Source organism: Drosophila obscura, unplaced genomic scaffold, assembly GCF_018151105.1.
Source record: "Drosophila obscura isolate BZ-5 IFL unplaced genomic scaffold, ASM1815110v1 contig_137, whole genome shotgun sequence".
NCBI classification, from domain to species: Eukaryota; Metazoa; Arthropoda; class Insecta; order Diptera; family Drosophilidae; genus Drosophila; species Drosophila obscura.
The window spans coordinates 247,389-270,009 of NW_024542721.1; the positions used below are offsets into that span (position 1 = coordinate 247,389).

At 43.4% G+C, this 22,621-nt stretch overlaps 2 protein-coding genes across 2 annotated transcripts; one reads left to right on the forward strand and one right to left on the reverse strand.

The window, feature by feature from the left end:
* Positions 1 to 383: 383 nt before the first annotated feature.
* Positions 384 to 2,791, reverse strand: LOC121405049 (photoreceptor-specific nuclear receptor-like). Its single transcript, XM_041595603.1, has 2 exons — positions 2,710 to 2,791; positions 384 to 753 (listed from the first exon to the last, which is right to left on the reverse strand). The coding sequence occupies exons 1-2, from the start codon at positions 2,724 to 2,726 to the stop codon at positions 384 to 386; spliced, it is 387 nt and encodes a 128-aa protein (XP_041451537.1). The 5' UTR covers positions 2,727 to 2,791.
* A 1,805-nt stretch (positions 2,792 to 4,596) lies between these two features.
* LOC111077407 lies at positions 4,597 to 20,375 on the forward strand. The gene is given in 4 exon segments (XM_022371678.2): positions 4,597 to 4,722; positions 7,325 to 8,144; positions 15,326 to 15,511; positions 19,338 to 20,375. Coding segments are annotated over 3 exon segments (1,650 nt in total). The 5' UTR covers positions 4,597 to 4,722; positions 7,325 to 7,420; the 3' UTR covers positions 20,078 to 20,375.
* Positions 20,376 to 22,621: the final 2,246 nt, after the last annotated feature.

A 22,621-nucleotide genomic window follows, 5' to 3' on the forward strand; every position in this document is an offset into this window, starting at 1 on the left:
GGTCTTTAAAAAAATTAAAAAAAGGGCGGACGATAACCAATTAAATGAGGATAAGCTGAAAGTTTAACCTTGCAGCTAAAAAACAAATTTCTCTTCTCGTTCTTTCCGAAAACGACACGATATCAATATCTGTTTGCTTTTCATTTTCTTATTCGATATTATCTAGTGAAAATCTTTGTATTATAAGTATATCCAGATATGTTCTGGATGGCTCAGCCTTTCAGCTGAAAAACAAATTTCACTTCTCTGTCTTTCCGAACGCGTATTAGACTTTAACAAAATTAAAAAAAGGGCGGAAGATCACCAATTAAATGAGGATAAGCTGAAAGCTTAGCCTTGCAGCTAAAAAACAAAACGACACGATATAAATATATGTTTGCTTTTCATTTCTTGATTATATTAGTGAAAATGAGCTTCCTTCTAACACTGCGCTTAAAAAAACCGGAGCAGCCAGTGCAGGCCAGGAATCCGTAGTGCTTCCCCGAGCTGGTGTCGCCGCAGACCACGCAGATGAGGCCCAGGTTCTGGCCTTTGATCCGGGACATCGTTGATTGTTCGGCCGAAGACAATGACTGGTTGGAGGTGGCCGCCGCTGCCGCCGCAGCTGCTGCTGCTACTGCAGCGGCACTGTGATTCCAGAAACAGGAGGAGCTGGAGTGGCTCCAGAGGAGGATGCCGCTGTCGGTGGGGTTGGTTGTCCGTGCATCGGTGCTGGCGGCGGTGTGTAGCAATTGCGCTGTGGACTGTGCAGCTCTGAAAAGGTCGTGTAAAAAAAAATCACTTATGTAGTTTACTTAAATTAAATTTCAATTTTTGATTTTCTAATTAGATATTATCTAATGAAAATCTTTGTATTATATGTATATCCAGGTATGTTCTGTATGGTATCCTCATTTAATTGGTTATCTTCCGCCATTTATTCTGTGGTTTTTTCGTCTCCTCCTCAAAAACATAACCTTCCTCGACCACATGTTTGTCTTTTATGAAAGATGTTCGGTTCGGGTGATTTAATTCCACACGCATTACTCGGCCAGATGGTAAGTTTTAATATATCAAATAAACCGCTTTTAAAGCAAGTTGTGGGATCTGTTACATTTATTCAACTTGCAAATCAGTCGAATTGAGTGCAGTCAAGACGACAATCGAATAATCATTAGCTCGAAGAGTTTCTATCATCCCTGCAGATAAAATTGGGAAGTTGCATTTGTGGTGTACCTCATGGGGGTAAATTTAAATACTCGCCAGCTCAGAAAATATGAAAATAAAAACATCTACGAGACGTGTCATTGCCAGTCCAGTGCAATTCGGGGTGGGGGTGGGGTGGTCTGTGTTTGGTTAGTCTGTTTGAATAATCGTAGAACAAAATCGGACAGAAATCTATCGAAAAACCACAAATAGTCTGGGGAAAATGGGTACTCTAAGAGAGAGAGGAGAGAAGCGCGGGAAAGGTGGGATGGAAGCTATACAAATATGATTACGAGTGGTTCCCGTACGTTCAAGTGAGCGACTCCATTTGTGCAGCTGGCCGGCCACTCTGTTTCTGCTAAACTCATTTTCCATACACGTACACTTTTGTTCGTTCGTACTCGTATAAACAAATGCAATTAAATTTGTAAAATCCAAAAACGAATGCAATGAACAACGAACACAGCCTGCCCAGCCACCTGCCACATGCCAAATGCCACAGATGTGTTGTGTCAGTGTCGGTGTCCTGGCTGCATTTGCTGTTGGCTTTTAGAAATTTATAATTGATTGCATTCACCATAGAAATTGGATTTCCATTTTCATTCCCATCCGCCAGCAGTCATTTAAGGCCTGCAGCGGAATCTCATGCAGATCCGGCAGTTGGATGATACATGGATATACCAGCGTTCATGGGATGTGCGGATCCATGATACATATGTATGTATACATATATGTACCAGTCTCGTAAGTGGATTGATAGGATAAAAGTGTCGCTGAAGCGTAGCTATTCACTGGGAGGATGTGTACATTATTTAGCCCCCAAATAAACGGAAAATTAGTTAATCGAATCATATAAACCATGCCCCTGCACGTACACAGTGTTTGAATTGCAATCTTGAAATTGAATTATTTTAATAAATACTTTAATCAACTTTTAAACGCTTTGCGGACTCAAAAATCCTTTGAATGAAATCCTCTCATATTTGTTCTGCATGTGCGCAGTGGGTATCCACAACTCAATGTGGATACTGCGGGGCTCATTAAATCCAATATTTAAATCACATCATCAGGCACATACCGAAACGCACTCGAAACACCATCACATCGCCTCACTAGAGGTCACACACACACACACACACTGCAGTCACTCAGTGAGCTTCAGATGCATAATGCAATTACATTGAATGGAATTCTGTGAATTCCTTTTGCATTTACGATTTTCGGAGGGGGTATATTCTCGATGACTTTTTCGCACAGTGTGCAGTTTGTTATTTAATGAATAAAAAATTAAAGACAAACAGATACATTGAATATACATCCATAAGGGTATCACAGAGTCAGGCATACCTTACCATACCCTACTCTTAAATGCATTTAAAAAATGTTTTTTTGGAATTATTTCCGTTCTTGTTGCGCTGAAGCTGTAAGCAATTGCCTCGATTCAATCAGGCATCGGACATCGGGACCGTTGGCGAGTTTGAAAATTTATCAAGTGGCATGCATGTATTTTTGTGGCAATTTTACCCCGAATCGAATCGCATACGTATTTGTACGTATTACACGAATTTCCGTTCCGTCACTTTTGGTTAGTGGTGTGGTCGTTGTACATCGAAAAAGTGCAAAATAAATGAGGTGAAAATAACAAAAAACTTGACCCACATTGAAGAAGCAACCGTACGGAGCACATACGCGAATTTATCCGGAATGTTGTGCATCAGAAATGCAGGAAACCTTTGATTTGTTGTTCCCTTTGATGGCGCTTTGGTGTGCTGTACCATACAAAAATAAATGCCATAAATATATTTATTAGGATTTTAAACTTGAATTCACCAAAAAAAGAAAAACCCCCCGTTTAAATTCGTACAGAAATAATATTTTCTTAAACGGCACAGCGTGAGTAAGATTACTTACTTTTATTCTAATTTTAATTTTGAATAATTATTTCTCCCACTAAAATCTCCAGTTAATGTTTATGTTCATTCGTGCTGCTTGTAAGTTGGTCCTTGGTCGAAATAAATCAGGCAAAAATAATACACACTTGACCCGCGTTCCGCATTCAAGAGACCACCACATAATCCCAGTGGCGTAGCTAGGAGGGAAAGGGGCCCGGTGCCAAAAAAAAAATTGGGGCCCCAACTAAAGTCAGATACTTTATCATTAAGAGGGTTACTAATTATGGATTAATAATATTGGTATTAGGTAATGAGGTAAAAATAATTCTTTTATTTATTCTTTATTTTTATTTTATGTGTTCAAAAAACTTAATTTTACATTTAACAAAATTAAAATCTTTTTCTGGCTTTACTTTTCGAAATATTACAATGCTCGACAAAAATTTAACTTTTTTTTAAGCTTCGAACAAAACTTTTATAAAAGTAGAGTCGCGTTCAAAGAAGCGACTCACACTGTTCCTTCTTTTTAAAAAATTTATTTTTTTTCGTGTATATTAATGCACCAATTGGGCGTCGTTTGAAGCATTATTCATTAAATTCAATGAAGAAACGACTGATCTGAAATTGGTGGACAAGCCCTCCGAAAATCATATTTTACGGTTTGGAACGTTACTCCAGCCGTTTCTCCATAGAATTTTATGAAGATAACATTAAACGATGATTAATTCTACAAGTCGAATTTATGCTTGCATTTAAAATAGAAGTGTGGAGTAGGAGATTTTTTGGTGATTTTCTGGTCAGAGTCTGGGCCCCGGTGCGCCGCACCATTTTGCACGTACGTAGCTACGTCACCCCATAATCCACTCCTCAATCGACTTTTACTCCAATTCTTTTGCATGAATCCTTATTTTTTCTTGCTGGTCATTGAGCTAAATCCGCATAATAAACTTTCTGTAATAATTAACAAATACATTATCGAGGCTTAATTTCAACGCACTTGTATGTTTTCCACAAAAAACTATTTGCCAATTATCAAAAACACACCATTAATATGCATATTTTTCTATTAAACATAGTTGTAGGCAAAAATAACGAATTTCATTTGAATTCACAGAGAAAATATCCCTGGGACTTGCTTCGTTGTATAAGACTTTCGTATATGTATAAGAGCTGGTTTCCTTTATAAATCGAACGGGTAATTTTTCACTTAAGAAAAATTCACGCAAGCTTTTAAGGCTGGCTGCAACGCTTGTTAAAAAATAAAGAAAACTTTCTCTTCTGTTTTCACCGAGCGGAAAAATTATCCTTTAAGCAACAACAAAAAACAAACGGTCCAAACAACTGTCAGCGGCAGTGACGTGCAAAGAGAAAATTCCCTCTGTTTTGATTGGCTGTAGAAGACACACACATATGGGGGATATTTTCCACTTATATTGGGGTGTACATTTTTCTCTTTAGGAAATTTCCGCCAGACTATAAAAGCGGGCTGCAACACAAAAACAACGGTACAAAACAACTGGCAGCGACAGCAGCGGCAGCGACGTATGAAGCAGCAGCAGCGCAGCGCACCGGGCAAACGACGTGAACACGTAAAGTGATAACGTAACGGATATTCGGATATTTTAACGCGATCCATTTTGTGTACGTACGTGTCGCCGCGGTGCATCTTCATTGGATTTCATGTGTGTGTGTGTGTTGTGTTGTGTTTTTTTTTGGTGATTTATTTTTTGGTGCCAGATTCCACAGGAAAAGTGATTCATATTTGAATAGCCGTCGACATGGACACCAACCAACCAACCAACCAACCAACCAACCGACCGACCGACCGACCGGCCATAAACTCGAAAGTACATTATAAGCATATCGTGCTCCATACATGTGCTCGCCCAGAAGGACGTGCTTCCCGTACATTGTATCCCAGCCAAATCCCCTTGCTCCGCTCGCAGCCATTCCATTCGCCACTTTTGACTGCGGCTCGTGCCTGTCCATATCCCAGAAACGATTCGTGCTTGCCCATTTAATTGTGCTCCCTGGTGGATAGGGTATACCGTATACCGACTATAAAGCCAGGCAGTGCTGTGGTAAAGCAGTGCTATCCTTGGATGGGGAAGAAGCATTGCTATCCTTGGAATGGGGGGGTCTGGGTCTGGGTCTGGGGCAGAGGCACTGCAAGTCCATGGAAGGGCAAACGAAAGCAGTGTTAACCTTTGGGAACTGGGGAATATCCATGTGGGGCTTACTCCGTTTCGATTCAATTCGATTTCCCTTAATGAAGCCAGTCCACGATATCCCCCCCCATGCAATAGTTAACATATTTTTATGGCCCGTTGTCGCCAAAGTGTCCTAGTCCACACGTTTCCCGTTCCCTGTCCATTCGCACATACAAAGTATGTGAGAGTCCCAGAGTACCCTCTCCAGTTTCAGTTTCAAGGGCCACTGGAGTTGAGGCTCTTCTGGATTGCTCACTTGATGGGACCGGGCACCGGGCAACGGGCTCAAATGTTTGTGTTCTTGTGGACCCAACAAGTGTGGATAGCGAGGGCGGGAAGTGATGGGATGGGATGGGATGGGATGGGTGGGTCGGTTATTGTTAGGGTCAAGAGCGCAGAGAGGACTTATTTAGTTACAGTAGGATTGTCCGGGTCCGAAAATGATTTTTGGGATTCGCTTACATAATCCAACAGAAACAGAAACAGGGATTTTTAAATGTATGGATTTTGCGCAGGCAGAACATTAAATATTTAATTATTTGAAAGCGTTTAATTAATCCGCAGAGAGAACCACAAAATGGTGGCGGGGGCATTAAAGCGATAAGCAGCTTGCCAGCTTGTTGGCCCTGAAAAAGAAAACTTTAATAATCCGGATACTACTTGGTACAAGTACTTTGCAGGTATTTTATCCAAATACAATGGGAAAAATTGAGCCAGCATAACTGGCACTTTCATTGGAGAAGTGGCCAAGCACAGGAAATGCCTCAACCCTTAGGTAATCTTTAAAGTCAACCAATGTCAGCCACTTGTGTGAGCTCGTACCATATGCAAAAAAAAACTCTAAGCATCTGCGGCTTAGCATAAATCAGTTACCAGTTTAAGGGGGGAAAAAAACAACGCCATAAATCTGTAATCTGGCGTGGGTCCCTTATGAAATCAGCAAAAGTCATAGATATGGCAACGCTTTACGACCCTGAACATTTAGTATGATTTTATTGGGTACTAAAATAAAACAATAAAAAATTATCTAAAAATATTTGGCAGCCAGTTTTGGGCTATGGCATAGATTTGAAGCGCCTTAATAGTCTTTTTACTAAAACCTTTTTAGAATAAAGAAGATCAAAGAATTTAGGCAGAGACTCGGAATACTTAGTTGCAAATATTTTTAGGGTATTTTCTTAGCCCACAATCAAACAAACAAAAATGTACTCGCATTTATATAATTTTGATTATAATAAATGTATTAAAATAACATTTTTATTTGGGTATATTACACATAAAATATATATTAGCTATTATTTTGTTGAGTGTAGGTTTAACGCCTTGTCACGGCGCGCGGTGGAACTATTTGAACGAGTATGCGAAGGTATTTCCAGTGAAGAAACCGCACAGTTATTTAACATGCAACGTCGGAACATAAACTGGTAAAACTTTGCAAAATGCTTGGCACTCCGATTGACAAGAGTATGCGTATAGGGGCACTGGGCTAGGTTTTTTTTTTTGGGGGCGGGATATTTTATGGAGAGAATTCTGTTTCCCGGATAGAACCACAAAAACGTACGCTTCAATCCAGCCAGCAGCGACTGGTACGGTCTCTGGCCTTGATCAACACGCTTAACCACTTTCGAGTGCTCGGATTACGGCATAGTGTAGCCACATGAGCTGGAACAGTAGCCGTAGCTGCAGCCGGAACCCGGACAGCCGGGCTACAGCCACAGCCCCGCCACCGGCACCGGCACCGGCGTCCAGATGGAAGCACTTAGGCAAACGCGGATGCTTCATTAGGGTCACACGCTTGCAATCAATCGTGGTGGTAGTGGTGATGGTAGTGGTGGTTGGTTGGTTGGTTGGTTGGTTGGCTGCTGGCTTGGTGTTGGGGGCAAACTTTTGCCACAAATTTCCATTTTTCCCTCTCACACACAGCACACACAGAGACATGCACGCATGCAGCTGTGAAAAGTGATTCATTAAAGCAATTAGCAGAGAAAAGTACACACACACAGTCCTGGCATTCACCCACACTTCTCTTGCAGACAGGCCAGCCAGGGGGCGTGGGGCAGCCGGAGGTAGAGCCAGTACCACCCACAAATCCTCATTGAAATTTACGATTATGCTGCAAAATTATTAAACAATATGACCGCAACAGCCGCAGAAACTACGGAAATAACTGCAGACAGCAGGGAAGACGAAGACGAAGCCGCAGCCGCAGCCGGAGCCGGAACCGGAGCCCCCGACATCATTAATAACCAATCCGTGGGGAATGATGCGGACAGGAGAGTGAAGCAGTCAAAGCCAAAGCCAGATTCGGAGTCGGAGTCAGAGTCAGAATCAGAATCAGAGAGCTTGAATCCCTCGCGTGCCGCAAATCTAACGACCAAATTACTGCAGGCCACCACCGGCAATATGAGGAACCTGCTCAACCGAACTCTGGCCACCATGGCCCGTGCCAATCCCGCCCAGCACGGCGTACCCCTGCCCCTGCCCCTGCCCACCCTCCTGTTGCAGGCGGCCCAGGGCCAGCGCATCGATCAGCCGCCGCACCAGCTCCAGCAACCCACCGAGACGCAGTCGGGCATCGAGCACCAGTCCCAACAGTCGCTGGCGGCCAACGGCACATCCAATCCCATGGCGGGCGGCGAGCTGGCGGACATCTACAGTGCATTTAGCGCCCTACCCGGCGGCAATCTAAGCGGTTTCATTGAGTCCTCCACCACGGCGGCCAGCTCCGTGCTGAGCAGCACCCTGCCCCTGCCCGGCACCAGCAGCATGGCGGCCACCTTCCAGGCCCAGACAGTGGCCACCTTCATAGCGGCCGGCAACAAGAATCGACCAACGACCATCGTTGTATATCCAACGGGTAAGTGTTGCAGGTGCAGGTGCAGGTGCAGGTTCAGACTCAGATCTCTGCTCAGGCAGGCATAAAAAAGGAAAAGTTTTCATAGCGATAAGTTAAGGCGCGGATCCGCCCAGCATACTGGCATCGGGAGAGTCAGAGAGTGATTCTAGCTTAAGGAAAACCTGCGGATATATTAATTCTCTGCCAGTTATTATGTACATTAAGTTTACCACATTAAATTCTAATGTCCGTTGCCGTTTTAAGCTCCTTAAAGTTTCTTCTTCTGAGTTTCTTTTTACACATGTACTCGTATTTATATATGAACATTTCTCACTGGCATCACACTGAAATAGAACCAGCGGAAAGACTACATTCCAGACATGAAAGACTCACATTTCGACTGCCATTCCACTCCTGTGTAAAGGCAAGCTCCCAGTCAATAATTAATCATTTAATCAGCCTTTAAAAGTCCCTAATGTACCCAGGAGCTGACACAGGAGCTCTAAAGAGCGGCAGCATCATGATCGGAATTTAATTGTGGAGTTGGAATGAAAGTCCAATGACGTCTATTGTGTCTTAACATATGATCCGTTATCATCTCATAGCATATGCTGCATGGAAAATACAGTTTTATATATTGCCGGGCCTTCAGGCAATGTAGCATCCAACTTTGTTCTCTCTTTTTTTATTCATAAAGCTCAGATATCTGAAGTGAATGGCAATTTTATAGCGTTTTCTTTTCTTCTTACAAATTCTATAAATTTCTATAAATGGAAACATATTGTAATTGTGGAAAATTGTAATCAAATAAGTGGATAATTTTTGTAACGAAGTTGTCACAATGTTGTTTATTTTTTGTGTCATTTGCCATTCAGTTTAAGGGATAAGATAAACCCAAACCCTAAGTCAGGACTCCCCATAGGCCGCCTCACAGCATTAACTTAATTAGGAAGATTTGCAGGATGAATGGGAAAGTCAGACTCCACTCTGCTCTCTGGCAGCCTGTCAATAATCAAATCAGTGCAGTCAGTCATCCAACGAGGTCGTCGCGTGCCAGTCGACTCAGAGTGCCAAGACCCAGAACCCAGAACCCATGACCCCCCATTCCCAGACCAAAGACTCATTCCAATTTGTTTCATCATTGCTGGCGTTAATTTGCATGAGATGACACCCGAGGCCTCATTATTCGCATCTTGCTACAGCTCCTGATTCTGCTCCAGCTACAGCTCCTGCTCCAGCTCTAGCTACAGCTCCTGCTCCCACTCCGCCTATGGATCTGACTGACGCGTCTCCTTTTTTTTTTTTAGTAGTTTCGATGGCAGTTGCAAACTTTGACTGGCTTTCAGCAAGCTCAGAGCCAATCGAAAAGTTTTTCGGCTCCGCGCCCTGCTGCCAGCAAGCAGTAGAGCCCGCCCCTCCTTCAGCAATTAGACAAGGCTAAGTCGCAGTAATTGCAAAGAGTTTCACTCAACTGTAGCTGTTGATTGTTTAAGGCAACTGCGTCCTGTTTTTTACCCGTACCAAAAAAGTAAGGGTATATTTAGGGGTGCAACGAGGACGTTTCCGCCCCTAAAGTATATTCTCCCCCGCCCGTCCGTCTGTCCTCCGTCTGTCCGCCGTCCGCCGCCTGAGCGCCTGCTTGGTTAACCGGAGCAACCATTTGGTTTCCACCATGGCCCTCAAGTGTTCGCCCCCTCCCCCCCACAAATTCTGCGGCGGCACAATTTGTAGAACCAACTACCACTACTTTATAGCCAGAAAAATTCTGCTCCCCCCCCCCACACCATGCAACTCCTCCCCCCCCCCAGCGGGTAGAAATGGTACATTATAAGTAGAAATACTTGTGATAACATGTACAAAAAAATTTAAAATGAATTTTTTTTATAAAAATAAAAACATAAGCTAAAAAATATGCTGACTGAGTACGGGTATAAGAGGGGGGCGGCCTAAAGCGACTCACACGTTCCTCTGGCTTGGGAATGAGATTGAAAAAGAGAGTACGTACGGCTGGGGGATGGCTATATAGCTACAGTGAGCAAAAACAAAACAAAATATCAGGTATCTGTATCAGAGGTCCAAAAAAACTTAGATGAAAGATCAAATGTGAATTCCAACAAAGAGAATGAGAGATTTAAATTTATTTAAGAGCTTCATCTTGGTATACATACATATATCCCTTATTTAAAATTACTCCTGCTCGCTTTGCTGTACTGCTTTCAGCAGTTCTTTTTGTCGAGTGTAAGGTCGCATGAACCTACAGCTGGCGCCCAAATCACTGCGCCCGGAGCGGCTCACAAATTAGAGGCGTAAAGGTCGCTGAGCTCAGTGGGGCGGGTGGCGGGTGGCTGGTGGCGGCACTGTCGTCTTTATTAAGAGTACTGCCTCCCCGTAACCCGGAACCCGGAACCCGTACCCATTGCTGTCACCCAAAAGCCCAAAATACAGTACTCACCCTGACAAGCGACGGCCTACAAGTTGACGACGACATTGTCGTGTCGTCTCCTCTTCAGTCTTATCCGACTCATTCTCAATCCCATTTCCATTTCCATTCAGAGTCCCCCTCCCCTACCCTCCCCTCCCACAGACGTACTGTATATGTATGTATGTATCTGCAGCATCGACAGGGAAGAGCGACCACGTCAGTGTCAGCGCTCGAACGCGCCCCGGCTGAATGGCCTGTGGGTGTAGCCAGTCGGCTTGGCGGAGTGTCATGGAGGCCATGTCATGCCCGACACAAGAAAGAACTTTTCGCCGATGCTGCCAAAAATACAAAAAAAAAAAATAAATATAAATAAAAGTAAAAGAAAAAGAAAAAAAAAAGGAGCTGCCGAACACAACAAACAAAAATAAAAGGAAAAAAACTCGCCCATTACGATTCGCGCGTAAATTCATCCGATAAAATGGTGTAACAGGAATGCGATGAATGCGACGTCCTTCGGCTCCATTGATAAGTTAACAATGCATTGTACTTAGCGGGGAATACTCTTAGATTCCGGAGAGCCATCCGTACCATTGAGAGGCAGCCAAGCAGCACCTTAAATGGAAATTTAACCATAACTAAGTTAACGTTTTAGATGCTTTTGCAAAGGCAAACAATGGAGCTGCTACCACGCCCAGCTAACATATTGAGAGAACGGTTTGACATGCCAGGAAAACATATTTAGATGCCAATCTGCACATTGAATTAGTTTGAAACGATCTGAACAATCTGCCAATCAAAAGTGTACAGCACGAATCGATTGTTGCATTTATTACAATATCAGCCACTTCTTAGGCTGTCAATCTAGTGGGAAGACACAGCGGAAGGAGGACAGTCCCTTGAGTCCCTTGAGCAAATAAACTTGAGAACTTTTTTTTATAGTTTGTTTGAACACAGAAATTTCCAGGAATTTGTAAGTATATTTTGTATAAGTTTAGGTTCAGTCAATGCTTATTCCTTTGCACGTATTTAACGGGTAGAATAGGTTTACAGGAGGGGGCCTTTACCTCATAATTGTATTGAATATTGATACCCGGAACGTCTTCGATTGGAGTGTTTTGTATCCTTGGGCAAGCAACTGCTAGGGCATAGGCTTGGGGTATTTATATTTAGAGCAGGCAGAGGTTCAGCCTCGAACTTACCATTAAAATGTTTGCTGCCATTTACGTTTACGTTAGTATTATGTGACCAATATTGGGTATTGGATGGACTGCTGGATGCATAGCGAATTTTAGTTAAATCTTAAAACAGGGCAGGGGTCGTCAACAGAACGTATACGTAACCGCTTGCACAGATCAAATGGCAAACTTTCGGGCAACTATTCTCCCATGTCTCGACCAGAAACGAACACAGAGTGCTGCTTGCTGCTCTCCCTTGCAAGTTCTCCTTTCTGCTGCTACTTTAAGCATCAAAGTTGGGACTTGAAAGTTGGTTCCGGTTGGAACCCGACCCGACCGCAATCATCTTTGGTTGACTTTGATGCGCATATTCTAAGCCACAAGCAGAGAAGTCACTTTGATACGCATACCAATACGAATATATACTTATGTGAATGTGAATGTACTCGTACTCGTACAAAAATACAACTATAGAGTATGTGTGTGTATCTGAAAATATATTTTGCCTATCCTCTGCGCTGAGGGATTTCTTCTTTTCGTTTTTTTTTTGTTCTTTTTCGTTGCGATGCCTTTGCCTTTGTAGCGCATTCCACTGTCGACGTCGAATATGCAAACATTCAATTCCCCCCCCCCCCCCCCATTGAAAGCCATGGAGCCATGAATGGGTCGGAAAATACGATGGGGAGGTGGTGTGGGGCGAAGGAAAAAGACTAGAGACCAGCGAGTGGAAGAGTGGAAGATTGGGAATCTGTCTGAGTGGGGCAACAAAAAAAAAAAAAAGAAGCATTATTTTTATTGTATTTATTGAATTTTTCAAGCATCAAACGATGCCTGATGACTCAGCAACATCGTACAGCTGCCGCTGCCGCTGCTGCTGCTGCTCCTTCGCGATTACAAACGGCAAACTAATGCCCATTGGAGACCCATTGGAGGCACTTTAGACATCACTCCCCCTGGTCCCATTCGCCATCAATTTGTGTAAATTTGAACTGTCACTTTGAAGGCGTTAATTGGATTCAGTGGCGCACTCCCACAGCAGGCGTCCTAGCCACCAGCTACCAGCCAGCAGCTAGCAGCTTCAGGAGTGACTACAAAAAAAAGAAGCGCTGGATAAATGTAAATATTTGGTGGCTACGCCCCTGATCGAACTCGAACGTAATCGAATAATGTCAGTCGAGAAGAGTCAGGCCAGGGGACGCGCCATTAAGAGCACTCAAAGAGAGTCAGGCCAAGGATAACCCTTGACGCACAAAGATCTCTTAGTCTCTCATGGCTTGCCCTACAGAATCGAATATATAATGGATTCTTGATCATCGGAATATGCTCCCTAACCTAATGAAACCTTCAAAGTCTCTGCGCGGAGACACTTTAGCTATTGAGGATGGGTTTGGTATTGGTTCCAGTCAGCACAAAACTATCGTCAAGTCTTAGTTTCCTGGCAGCTATGGGAGTTCTATGTATAAGAATGAAATCCTTTTGTCTAAAGCTGCGAAGGTTTTCCATTTGTCTGTGCATAAAATTTAAATGTAAAATGATTATCCATCAAAGGCAGGAATATATCGCCAATGAGTCCGCTTTTGGGGCTTCCGCCCACAGTACTCAGCGGTCGACTACCAAATTGGTTTCGTTTTCATTTTGGTTTTGTGCGACAAACAAAATTTGGGCCATGGATTTTGTGGCTTAGATTAGAGCAACCGTTGGCTGTGGCGCCCACTCTTGGTTGGCTGCTGCTCGCTGACAGTGTGTGTGGGGGGGGGGGGAAATGACTTATGAGTGAAAGCACTCGGAGGCTGGTAAATTAGGTCGCCAAGTGGCGGGGGGGCGGCGTACCCCCGCGCACTTGAGTCTTGTCGCAGCAGCCGCACAGGTTGAATATTCCAGCAGGAAGTTCACATTCAAAACGAGTAAAAGGATGCCACAAATGGGCAAAGGGAAGATTCAGTTTTGGTCTTAAATGGCTGCGACTCACAGCAACAATTGTCCGACCAAGTTCCCGTCTAGAATAGTCGCGATTTAAGTTAATAGATTCGCTGAAACATCCAAAATGTTGTCAAAAATGTTTGAATAAAATTACTTTTCCCGGACCCAATGCCAGGGGCAGTGGCAGTGCAGTGGCTTTCTGTGTAGTTGCGCGCTTTCCAGGCCGGAATGAGCCGGAGATGAGCTACGGAATCATGAGTTTCCCCCCCCCCAACCACACCCCAAATGCTCGTACAGCAGTGATCGTACCCCCGGTTATTGCGATAAAATAAACATATAAATAAATAATCTTGGCACAGGCGGTGGCATTTGTGCGGCTGACCACAACAATTAGGCAAATACGGCCCCATTTCGCTTGCCCTCTGCTCTGAGGTTTGAGGTCTGAGTTCTGGCTGGGTCTGGGTGGGTCTGGGTGGGTCTGGGTGGGTCTGGGTTATTCTGGTGTGTCGACAATACCAAAGTCAGGCCGATTAACATTTATGCAACATTTGGCAAGGCCATTCCAGGGCGGGGTGAGCGGTGTGTGTGTGGGGGGAACAGCCTTATGGGGTGAGATTCTGTTGGGAAAGGTCATCTCAAGTTGCTTTGAATTAGGGGTGGGGAGGGGGCACTCTGGTGGCACTGGTGGCTCTGGTAAAGGTAGCGAAAGTGTGGGGCCCCCTTTTGATAGATTGAATAGATAAACTTAATGAGGGAACTGTGGGGTTAGGCAAGGTTGTAGCAGATTATGTTAGATATGGCTGGCTGCGATTAGTAGAACTGGGTAACACTTCCACTTCTGTGAATATTAAGTGGCGCCCAGTGAGCGCCACCGTTGGGCAGAGGCTCCATAAATAACGATTTCTATTTGTAGCTTAAGTCAGAAAAGGTTCTCCCAAGGTAAGGCTGCATTAAGTCAGATTTGCTAAGATTCGCTAAGATTAATTGAGAATAAATAACAGGCATAACAGCAGGCATGATTTATTACGAAAGTATAGGGCTGGCAAACAGCTGATTACAGTGCAAAAAACTACCCAAAAATAGGTTACATACTGGCTGTATTTGTGCCAGGATTTTTTAAGATTTTTGGAATTTATTTCTGATTTATATTAATGTAATTTTAAATAAATTTAAAAAAATTCCCAAAATTAATTTAGCTATGTAAAATTAATAATGGGGACAAATAATTAGCTGAGGGTACCAGTTCAGTTGGCTTATTAGCTGCAAGATCCTACAACAATTTACACAGCTGGAAGCCAAGAAAACAAAAACCAAATAATTGAATCTTCCCTCATGGGTATCTGTCCAAGTGGATTAGCTGACCAGACGGCGGCTTCGTTTTTGTAAAGTCAATGCATTGGGCAAACCAAATAACAATCCCGTACAGAGTCAGGGAAGAGGTAGAAAGCATGTGTGAAACGCAAATAAATGAAACTTTCCCACCCATAAAGTATATGTCAGCCAAGTGGATATAGCCATGTTTGTCGCCGTCTGTCGATTGTCTTTTTCATACGATTTTCATGATTGAAGCAAGCATTGTGCAAACAAATAATTTTAGTTCAACTTTTGTGGGCTATGTACATGTTATGTTTGTTCTCTTGCAGCTTACTGATCTCGTGCCAACATTTTGTTTTGTTTCGTTTCAGTTTCACCCGAATCGATCGTCATACCGATCGTCTCGTGCATCTTCGGCTTCCCCATACTGGCCCTGATCGTCATTTGTTGCCTGCGTCGACGGGCAAAGTTGGCCCGGGAGCGGGACAGGCGGCGCAACTACGACATGCAGGACCATGCCGTCAGCCTGGTCAGATTTAGTCCAATTCATAGGCTTAGTGAGTGTTGTTGAGTGTTGTTTAATGTCGAGAATGTCGAACGTTTTTCACTTCGTTTGTTTTTTCGCCCCTTTTTTTTGTCTTCTATATTTTCCACATTTTTCTCCTTCCGTTTCCTGTTTGGCGGCAGGCAATGGGCGCAGATCAAAAGACTCGTAGAATGCATCCCCATCTACGCCCCCCTCCCCCACCACCCATTCATTCGCACTTTGCACCACTTTTGCACACTCTGTCTCGCTTTCTCTCCCTCTCTCTCTCTCTTCTTCTCGTTCGGTGTTTTTATCTTTTTTTTCTGCTGATTTATCCTTTCCTTCTCTTGATGTATGCCATGCCGTAGTGATTATAGTACTCTGCCCCCCCCCCCCCCTGGTGGCCATGTTGTCATCCATCCTGGCCATATCTCGGCCTTTGTTTTATACCCCAAAATGGGATTTTAAATTGACAAAGAGATAACAAAAGCACCTGACGCATCAGCATCAACATTACCATCATCATCAACATCGTCATCGTCATCGTTGTTGTTCTTTCCGGTGGAGAGCAGCCGCTTCGCCCGCATAACCAAAAAAACGAGAAAAAAAAAACATTTTTACCGCCAACCAGCACTGTGCAACACAATTCCTATCTCTGCAGCACTCTTTAACTTACCTGGGGGCACAATTTAAGGCGCATCCATGGCCTTTTCTCTAATTTCTCATATCTCATGACAAATTTAAGACAGGAAGCACGGAAGGGATATTTATATATTTTATTCAGGCACTAAATAAAAATATCTGAAACTAAACAAGATTATTGCCATAAGACTTTAGTCTTATATGAGAGTCAGAGTCCCTGCGACTGTGTTGCCTGGTGTTGAGTCAGTCCGGAGATAGCAGCAGATACCTTTCCTTTTGTGCGCCGTTGTCGTCTGCAAATGAACCTCTTCGCAGCGCACTCAGAAATCGAATTGCCATTCTCAATGGATATGTTGCACGGCCCAGTGGGTTATCAATTACCAATGCCTGCCAATGCCTGACAAGAGCTGCCTGCCAAGAGCTGCCAGCTTAAGCTTCAAGCTTCAAGCTTGACTTTAGCAGGCAGAGAAAGAAGGAGCCAATGTACGGTGGCCAGCAGGCAGTCCGTCCGTGTCCCGCAGGCAGTCGGTCGCTGCCACAGCCACAGCCACAGACACATTCGCCTACATTTGCAGGCAGTACTGGTCGTAGGCGGAGGGCAAAGAAAGCTGAAAGAAAACTGTGGCAGGGTGGCGACAGTTGCCAGCCACTCAATAAAACATGCTCCACGCCAACAGTCAGATATGTGGGTGTGCGTGTGTGTGTGTGTGTGTTAGCTGCTTTACATGTGTCAGGCACAGAGCGGCAGCTGCCTGCATTTGCATTGCATACCTTTGGGCGCTCGCCTGCCCTCGTTTGCATATATAACAAAAAACAAATGAAAGGCAGGCGGCCAGCACACAGCAAACAGAAAACAAAAACAACAACAACAACAAAAGCAAGCAAGCAAGAGAGAGAGAGCCCCATAATTGACTATACTCGTACGTTACCCTGTATTCAGAAGCGTTTAAATCCATAATAGTAGACGGGAAAAAAACGTATAAACAATTACGCCCCATGAAAAGATAGAAAAAAAACAAAGGGGATAGTAAAGGTAGATATAACAGCTACTAAAACTACCATATAAATGTGCAATGAATAAGCTAACACAATGGGAGAGCAAATGCAAGAAATTCACTTGCATACTGGCACTGGAAAATGCTGATATAATACTAATAAATATAGCACTGCTAGTAGCCAGCATGATAACCGAATGCAGACTGTGCCGAGCAAAGTTAGTGGCTTTAGGAATCTTACGATCGGCAGTTGAACCTTTGGACATGTCTTAAATGGTTAATTAGAAGTGTATAAAACAGGAGTCTTGCTCTAAGCCAGCACTCACGTAGCTTGTGTTATGGTGTGGCTTCCTTTAGCCAGTTCTGTGTGCATATTCCTACAGATATAACGACCGTCTTATCCTTATCCTAAACGAGTACCGGGTATTAAAAAAAAGAGATATATATACATATATAAAAAAAAAAAAAAGAAATGTGAATAGGGGAGCTGCCCTTGCCTCTCTCTCTCTCTCTTGCCTTTTTAGCATAGCAACACGCCCTGATGACAGCCGGCCGGGAGCCGGGCCGTCGCCCATTTCGCCACCTGCCACATATTCACATGCCCCCTGTGTAACCCGCTCTGTCCCTCTCTCTCCACTGTCTGGCGACGGGGTATGAGGATTTCATTGCTTTATGCACGCACGCACACGCAGCAACATTTTTTATAACTGTAAATTTCATATTCAGTGCGCAAGAGGAACGGAGAGCGGGGAGGCGGGGGCGGGGGCGGGGGCAGGGGCAAAGGAAGAGAGAGTGGAAATGCCACTTCAGGTCTCATAGAGAAGCGGAGCCCTGCCTCATGACCATGATGATGATGATGATGATGATAATGATGCGGGTGATGTGGGTGACAGCCACAAACTACACTTGTTTTCGGTTGTTTTGCTCCTTGGCCCCAAAACAACACACAAAATATTCCATGGCTAACACACACACATACATTTCGTACCTATACACACACTCGTACATCTTGTTTGCATACATTTTCGCAAAACAATTACGAAGCACCGCAAAAGCCAACCCCAAAATTCTGTGCTCCCCCTCTTCACACTCTCCCACACACACACACACACACACAACACACACACAATTTTGCACCCAAAAACTCCTGAACCAAACTGAATCCTGTGTTTTGCATTAAGCGACCAAGCATCCAAACTGTGTGGTCGAAGCAACTGAATCGGAAATATCTCTTACCTTTCGGGCCATCGGAATGGACCACACCGACACAACCACCGGGCCCGCCAAAGCACTCTTTCCTTTCTGAGTAGGAAAAAAAAAACAAACAATTAAATTTAAAATTCTATTCACTTTGAGCTTTGATTCATTAATTTTTCAAGCTATACTTTGGCCAAACAAATTCGAACAATAAAAGGTAAAATAATATTAGATTTTTTTCAAAGTAAGGAAAGATATACCAAAGAATATAAAGCTACATATGTACATTAAAATATGCAGCTAAAACTGAACAAGAAAAGGGAAGGGATATACTCTCCCAACAATAATAAAATACGAGTATTTATGCGTTTTTAACTAGCTGGCATTCTTAAACTTAATCAAAGATAATCGAGACTATTTATGTAGGAATTAAACCTCTATTTGGGTAAACAAAAAATGGTAAAATTAGGGCTATAGATATGGCCCATTCCAGAACAAAATCATTACTCATTCAAGTTGGAAAAACACAGACAAATGATTATAATTATTATTATTATAATTATTGCAAGCACAGTCTGAAAATACAACTATGGGGGAGCTCCATAAGGCTCTTGCTTCCGAGCATACATTTGGAGGACTCCCTTGGCGGCTGATGTATCCAGTGTAAAATCCATAAACATGCCCATTTCAACAGCGAATAAATCAAATTAGAGTCCAATAAATCAACTCTCGTACCCCACGGTGCGCCCTGCGCACACACCCATCGCGTGGCAGCTGCACATCTTTCACTTCTTGACACCAAACGACACCACACCACACACCACACAGCACCCGAGTCGGAGTCGAGTCCTGGCGCCCAGCCATCTACCTGCTGCCACCTGCCCGTCGCACAATTTCAATTTGTCGCCATCAATCTTTCTCACACCTGCCCCACACTCACGAGCATTGCCCATAAACAAAAACAAAAACATATCTCAATCCCTGAATTACTGATGACTCGAACCGACTTGATCTCGTCCTCAGATTACCGATCGTCGCGAGCTATCAGTCTACGTCCTGAACGAAGCCTAAGCCAGGGCTTCACCTCGCTGGAGCTGGACACCGTGCTGGAGGAGCGCTGCAGCGACGTTGAACAGACGCAGACCGAAATCCTAAATCCCGAGTCACCCATGGACACCACCTCCTACAAGATGTCCTTTTCCTCAAGCTAACAGTTAGCCACGAAGCAGCAGCAGCAGCAGCAGGAGCAGCCGCCCACTGCTACGCCCCCAACAACGCTCGCACATCTACAGGCCCAGGCCCAGACCCAGGCCCTGGCCCAGTCCCAGTCCCATCCTCAGGCGCAGACCCAGTCCCAGGTCAAGGATCTACCCGCTACGACATCGTCACAGCTGTTGCTGCCACCGCAGCTGCGAAAGACGGCCAGTGTGAGGGAGTCGCACGATCCAACGGCCCTGGCCAAACGGCGGAGTCGCCTCCAGGAGCTGCGGGCCGGAAGCACCAGCAGCGGCGGCGGTGGGGACGAGCCATCCGTAGCCTTTAGCAAACGCGACTCCAAGCGGAATCGTCGTCGCGGCGGCACCACCGCCAGCGGCAGCAGCAGCAGCAGTGGCGGCTCTCCACGTCGCTCCGAGGCGGCCATGCGGAAGTCGCAGTCGCTGGACGCCGCCGAAAGTTACTCGCTGACCAGCATCCAGTCCCCGCTGTGGGTGACCCTCACCAATGCCCGCACCATCGAGGAGCTGGCCCAACAGAAGCTTTAAACGGACCCCTGCCCAGTCCCAGCCCCAGCCCACCAAAGAGCCTTCCCCAGACACAGACCCAGACCCAAGCCTACGGCCACAATACCATTTCCCATTAGCCACATGCCCATCCATCCACCCACATAGACCTCTTGTAAATGTTTAGAGAGCAATTCAAAGTACGTGTAGTAGAGACATTAATTAAAAACAAATATTTGAATCATTAGCTGCAAAAACATAAAACTTAATGAAATTAAAGACCAACAACCACACTTAGTCCAAGGAATAGAATTGAATTTGGAAAATAGATAATTGAATGTCAAGCAAAATGTATACAAAAGTGTTTTCAATGGGGGGGTGGCAGTGAAGACCTGGTCTTGGCCCTTTGAGCCAGAAACCACAGATAAACCTGTAATGTGATCAAAGACCAACAAGGCAACCAAAATGTATTTGCCAAATTAATAGTTGAACTTGCAGGCAAGTTGAACGATACCTGTGGGTGGCTGGCTGCTGTGAATTGGAGCCCGGAACAAAAGCAGAAACGACAGCACTCACTTAATGAGATTAAAGAACAGCAGCAGAACATACTTTTTGAACTCTTGAGAGCCTTGTAGAGCCTGGGCCCTTGGCTGTATTTAAAGGTAAGCTTATTTGATAATGAATTTAATCAACTGAATATTGTATGCTCACAGTAAGTGTGGTCTAAGTATGAATAGATAATTATTATAAACAATATGCATGCTCATATTCGAGCAACTAATTGCATGGCTAAGTTTGAAATAATTATGCTAAAAGCTTGACTCTTTCAAGCACTCAAATTGTAGTGCAGCAAGCCATAATTGATTGCTCTGTAGTCCTGGCACAAAGTCCAGCAAAATGGAATATTGCGTGCAATTAAAAAAATATATAATTGCACGAATAATTTAATATTTGTGAATGAATTTATATTTTTGTTCACTTCACTGTATATTTTATAGATATACTTAACCACCTGTTAGCAGCCAATGCCGGGGCCATGAATCAATCTTCATTCTTCTATTGCTATTGCTATTCCTTGTTGCACAATTAACTTCGTTTAACACGTACTCGCATGTGTTTTTTAATTTTTGTGTGTTTTTCTTTTATTTAAATTATCATGTATACATAATAAGAGCTTAAAATACAAATTTAATTTCTTTATCAAAATAAATTGTTATACAATTTCCTTAGTTGTTGTCGCTTGTATGCTTGGGGGATCTCAATTTGGATTCATTTTTTTTGACTTTGTTAATTTATTTCTCCTTTCATTTGATTTGGATTTGGATTTGATATTTATAGTATTCCGAGTGGGTTTCGCTTAGTCATCAATGTTTATGGATTTAGTTTTAGCTTTGCACACCGCATTTTTGTTTAGTTATAGTTTTAAGCTTATGTTTTTTTCTTTTCTCTTTTTTTCTATTTATATACCTTTAGATTTGTTTGTTTGTTTGTTGGTTGCTTTTTGTTTTATTTGTAATATTAATTAATAGAAAAAAATACTAACAAAAAGAAGAGGTCGTCTTGGATATATCCTTGGATATCAATATTGTTGAATATAAATACAATATGCAGTTGTATGTATGTATCTATACGATTGCGGCATACAAATCGCGTATAATACAATATAGTATAGACAATACCAAAAAATATACAAAAAAAAAAAATTAAATTGGCATCGAGTGGTTTTCGTTCACAATAATACATTCATCATCCGGCGCGATTCATTTGATACCTAACGCCAAGCCACTACTAAAACACACACTTTTGAAACATGTCTATTTTTAAAAGAAGAACTAACGAAATCCGATTACACGAAATCATGGAGGAACGGCTGCTGTGGAGGAGGACACTGCGGCACAAACAAATATACAATATATATATATATATAAAAACTCTGCCCTCGATCTCTGATATCACTCCATCGATCGCTTGGTTTCCTTTGTTTAGGGTTTAAAAGAAGCATTAAATAAAACATATAATAAAAGACCTAAAAAAATTGAACTAGGAAAACAATTGAAAGCACTTTGCCCTGTGTGGTTGTGTGTGTGTGTGTGTGTGTGTGTGTGTGAGTGTCTGTGTGTGTGTGTGTTTTGTTGTTGTTGGAGTTCGTACGAGTATGTGCTGGGATCTGGGGAAGGTCTTGGGTCTTGTCTTTTGGGTATAGTTAAGGTGGGTTACGGGTTACATGGGGCTAAAAACAGAACCAATTATAAAAAAAAACACTAAAGGATCACTTCATGCTGTTGCCAGTCGTCTTTTTGAGCAATTCGATTGGAGGTGGGTGATTTGGGGTTTTTGCATTTTGTATCCGTTTCTGTGTGTTGCTTTTGACTTGCCTTACATTTTTGTTTTTTGTTTTTCTTTTCTTTCGAAAAATCTCTTAAAATCAGTTCTAATTATTCTGTTTGTCTTTTCCTGTGAGATATAAAATTATCCATGCCCAAATTGTTTTTTGTTTGATTATTTGATGTTTGGGGGGGAGGGAGGGGGGGGTGGTGTTTCGGTTTGTGGATTTCAGTTTCTGGTTTTCAATCAAAAATTTTCTGT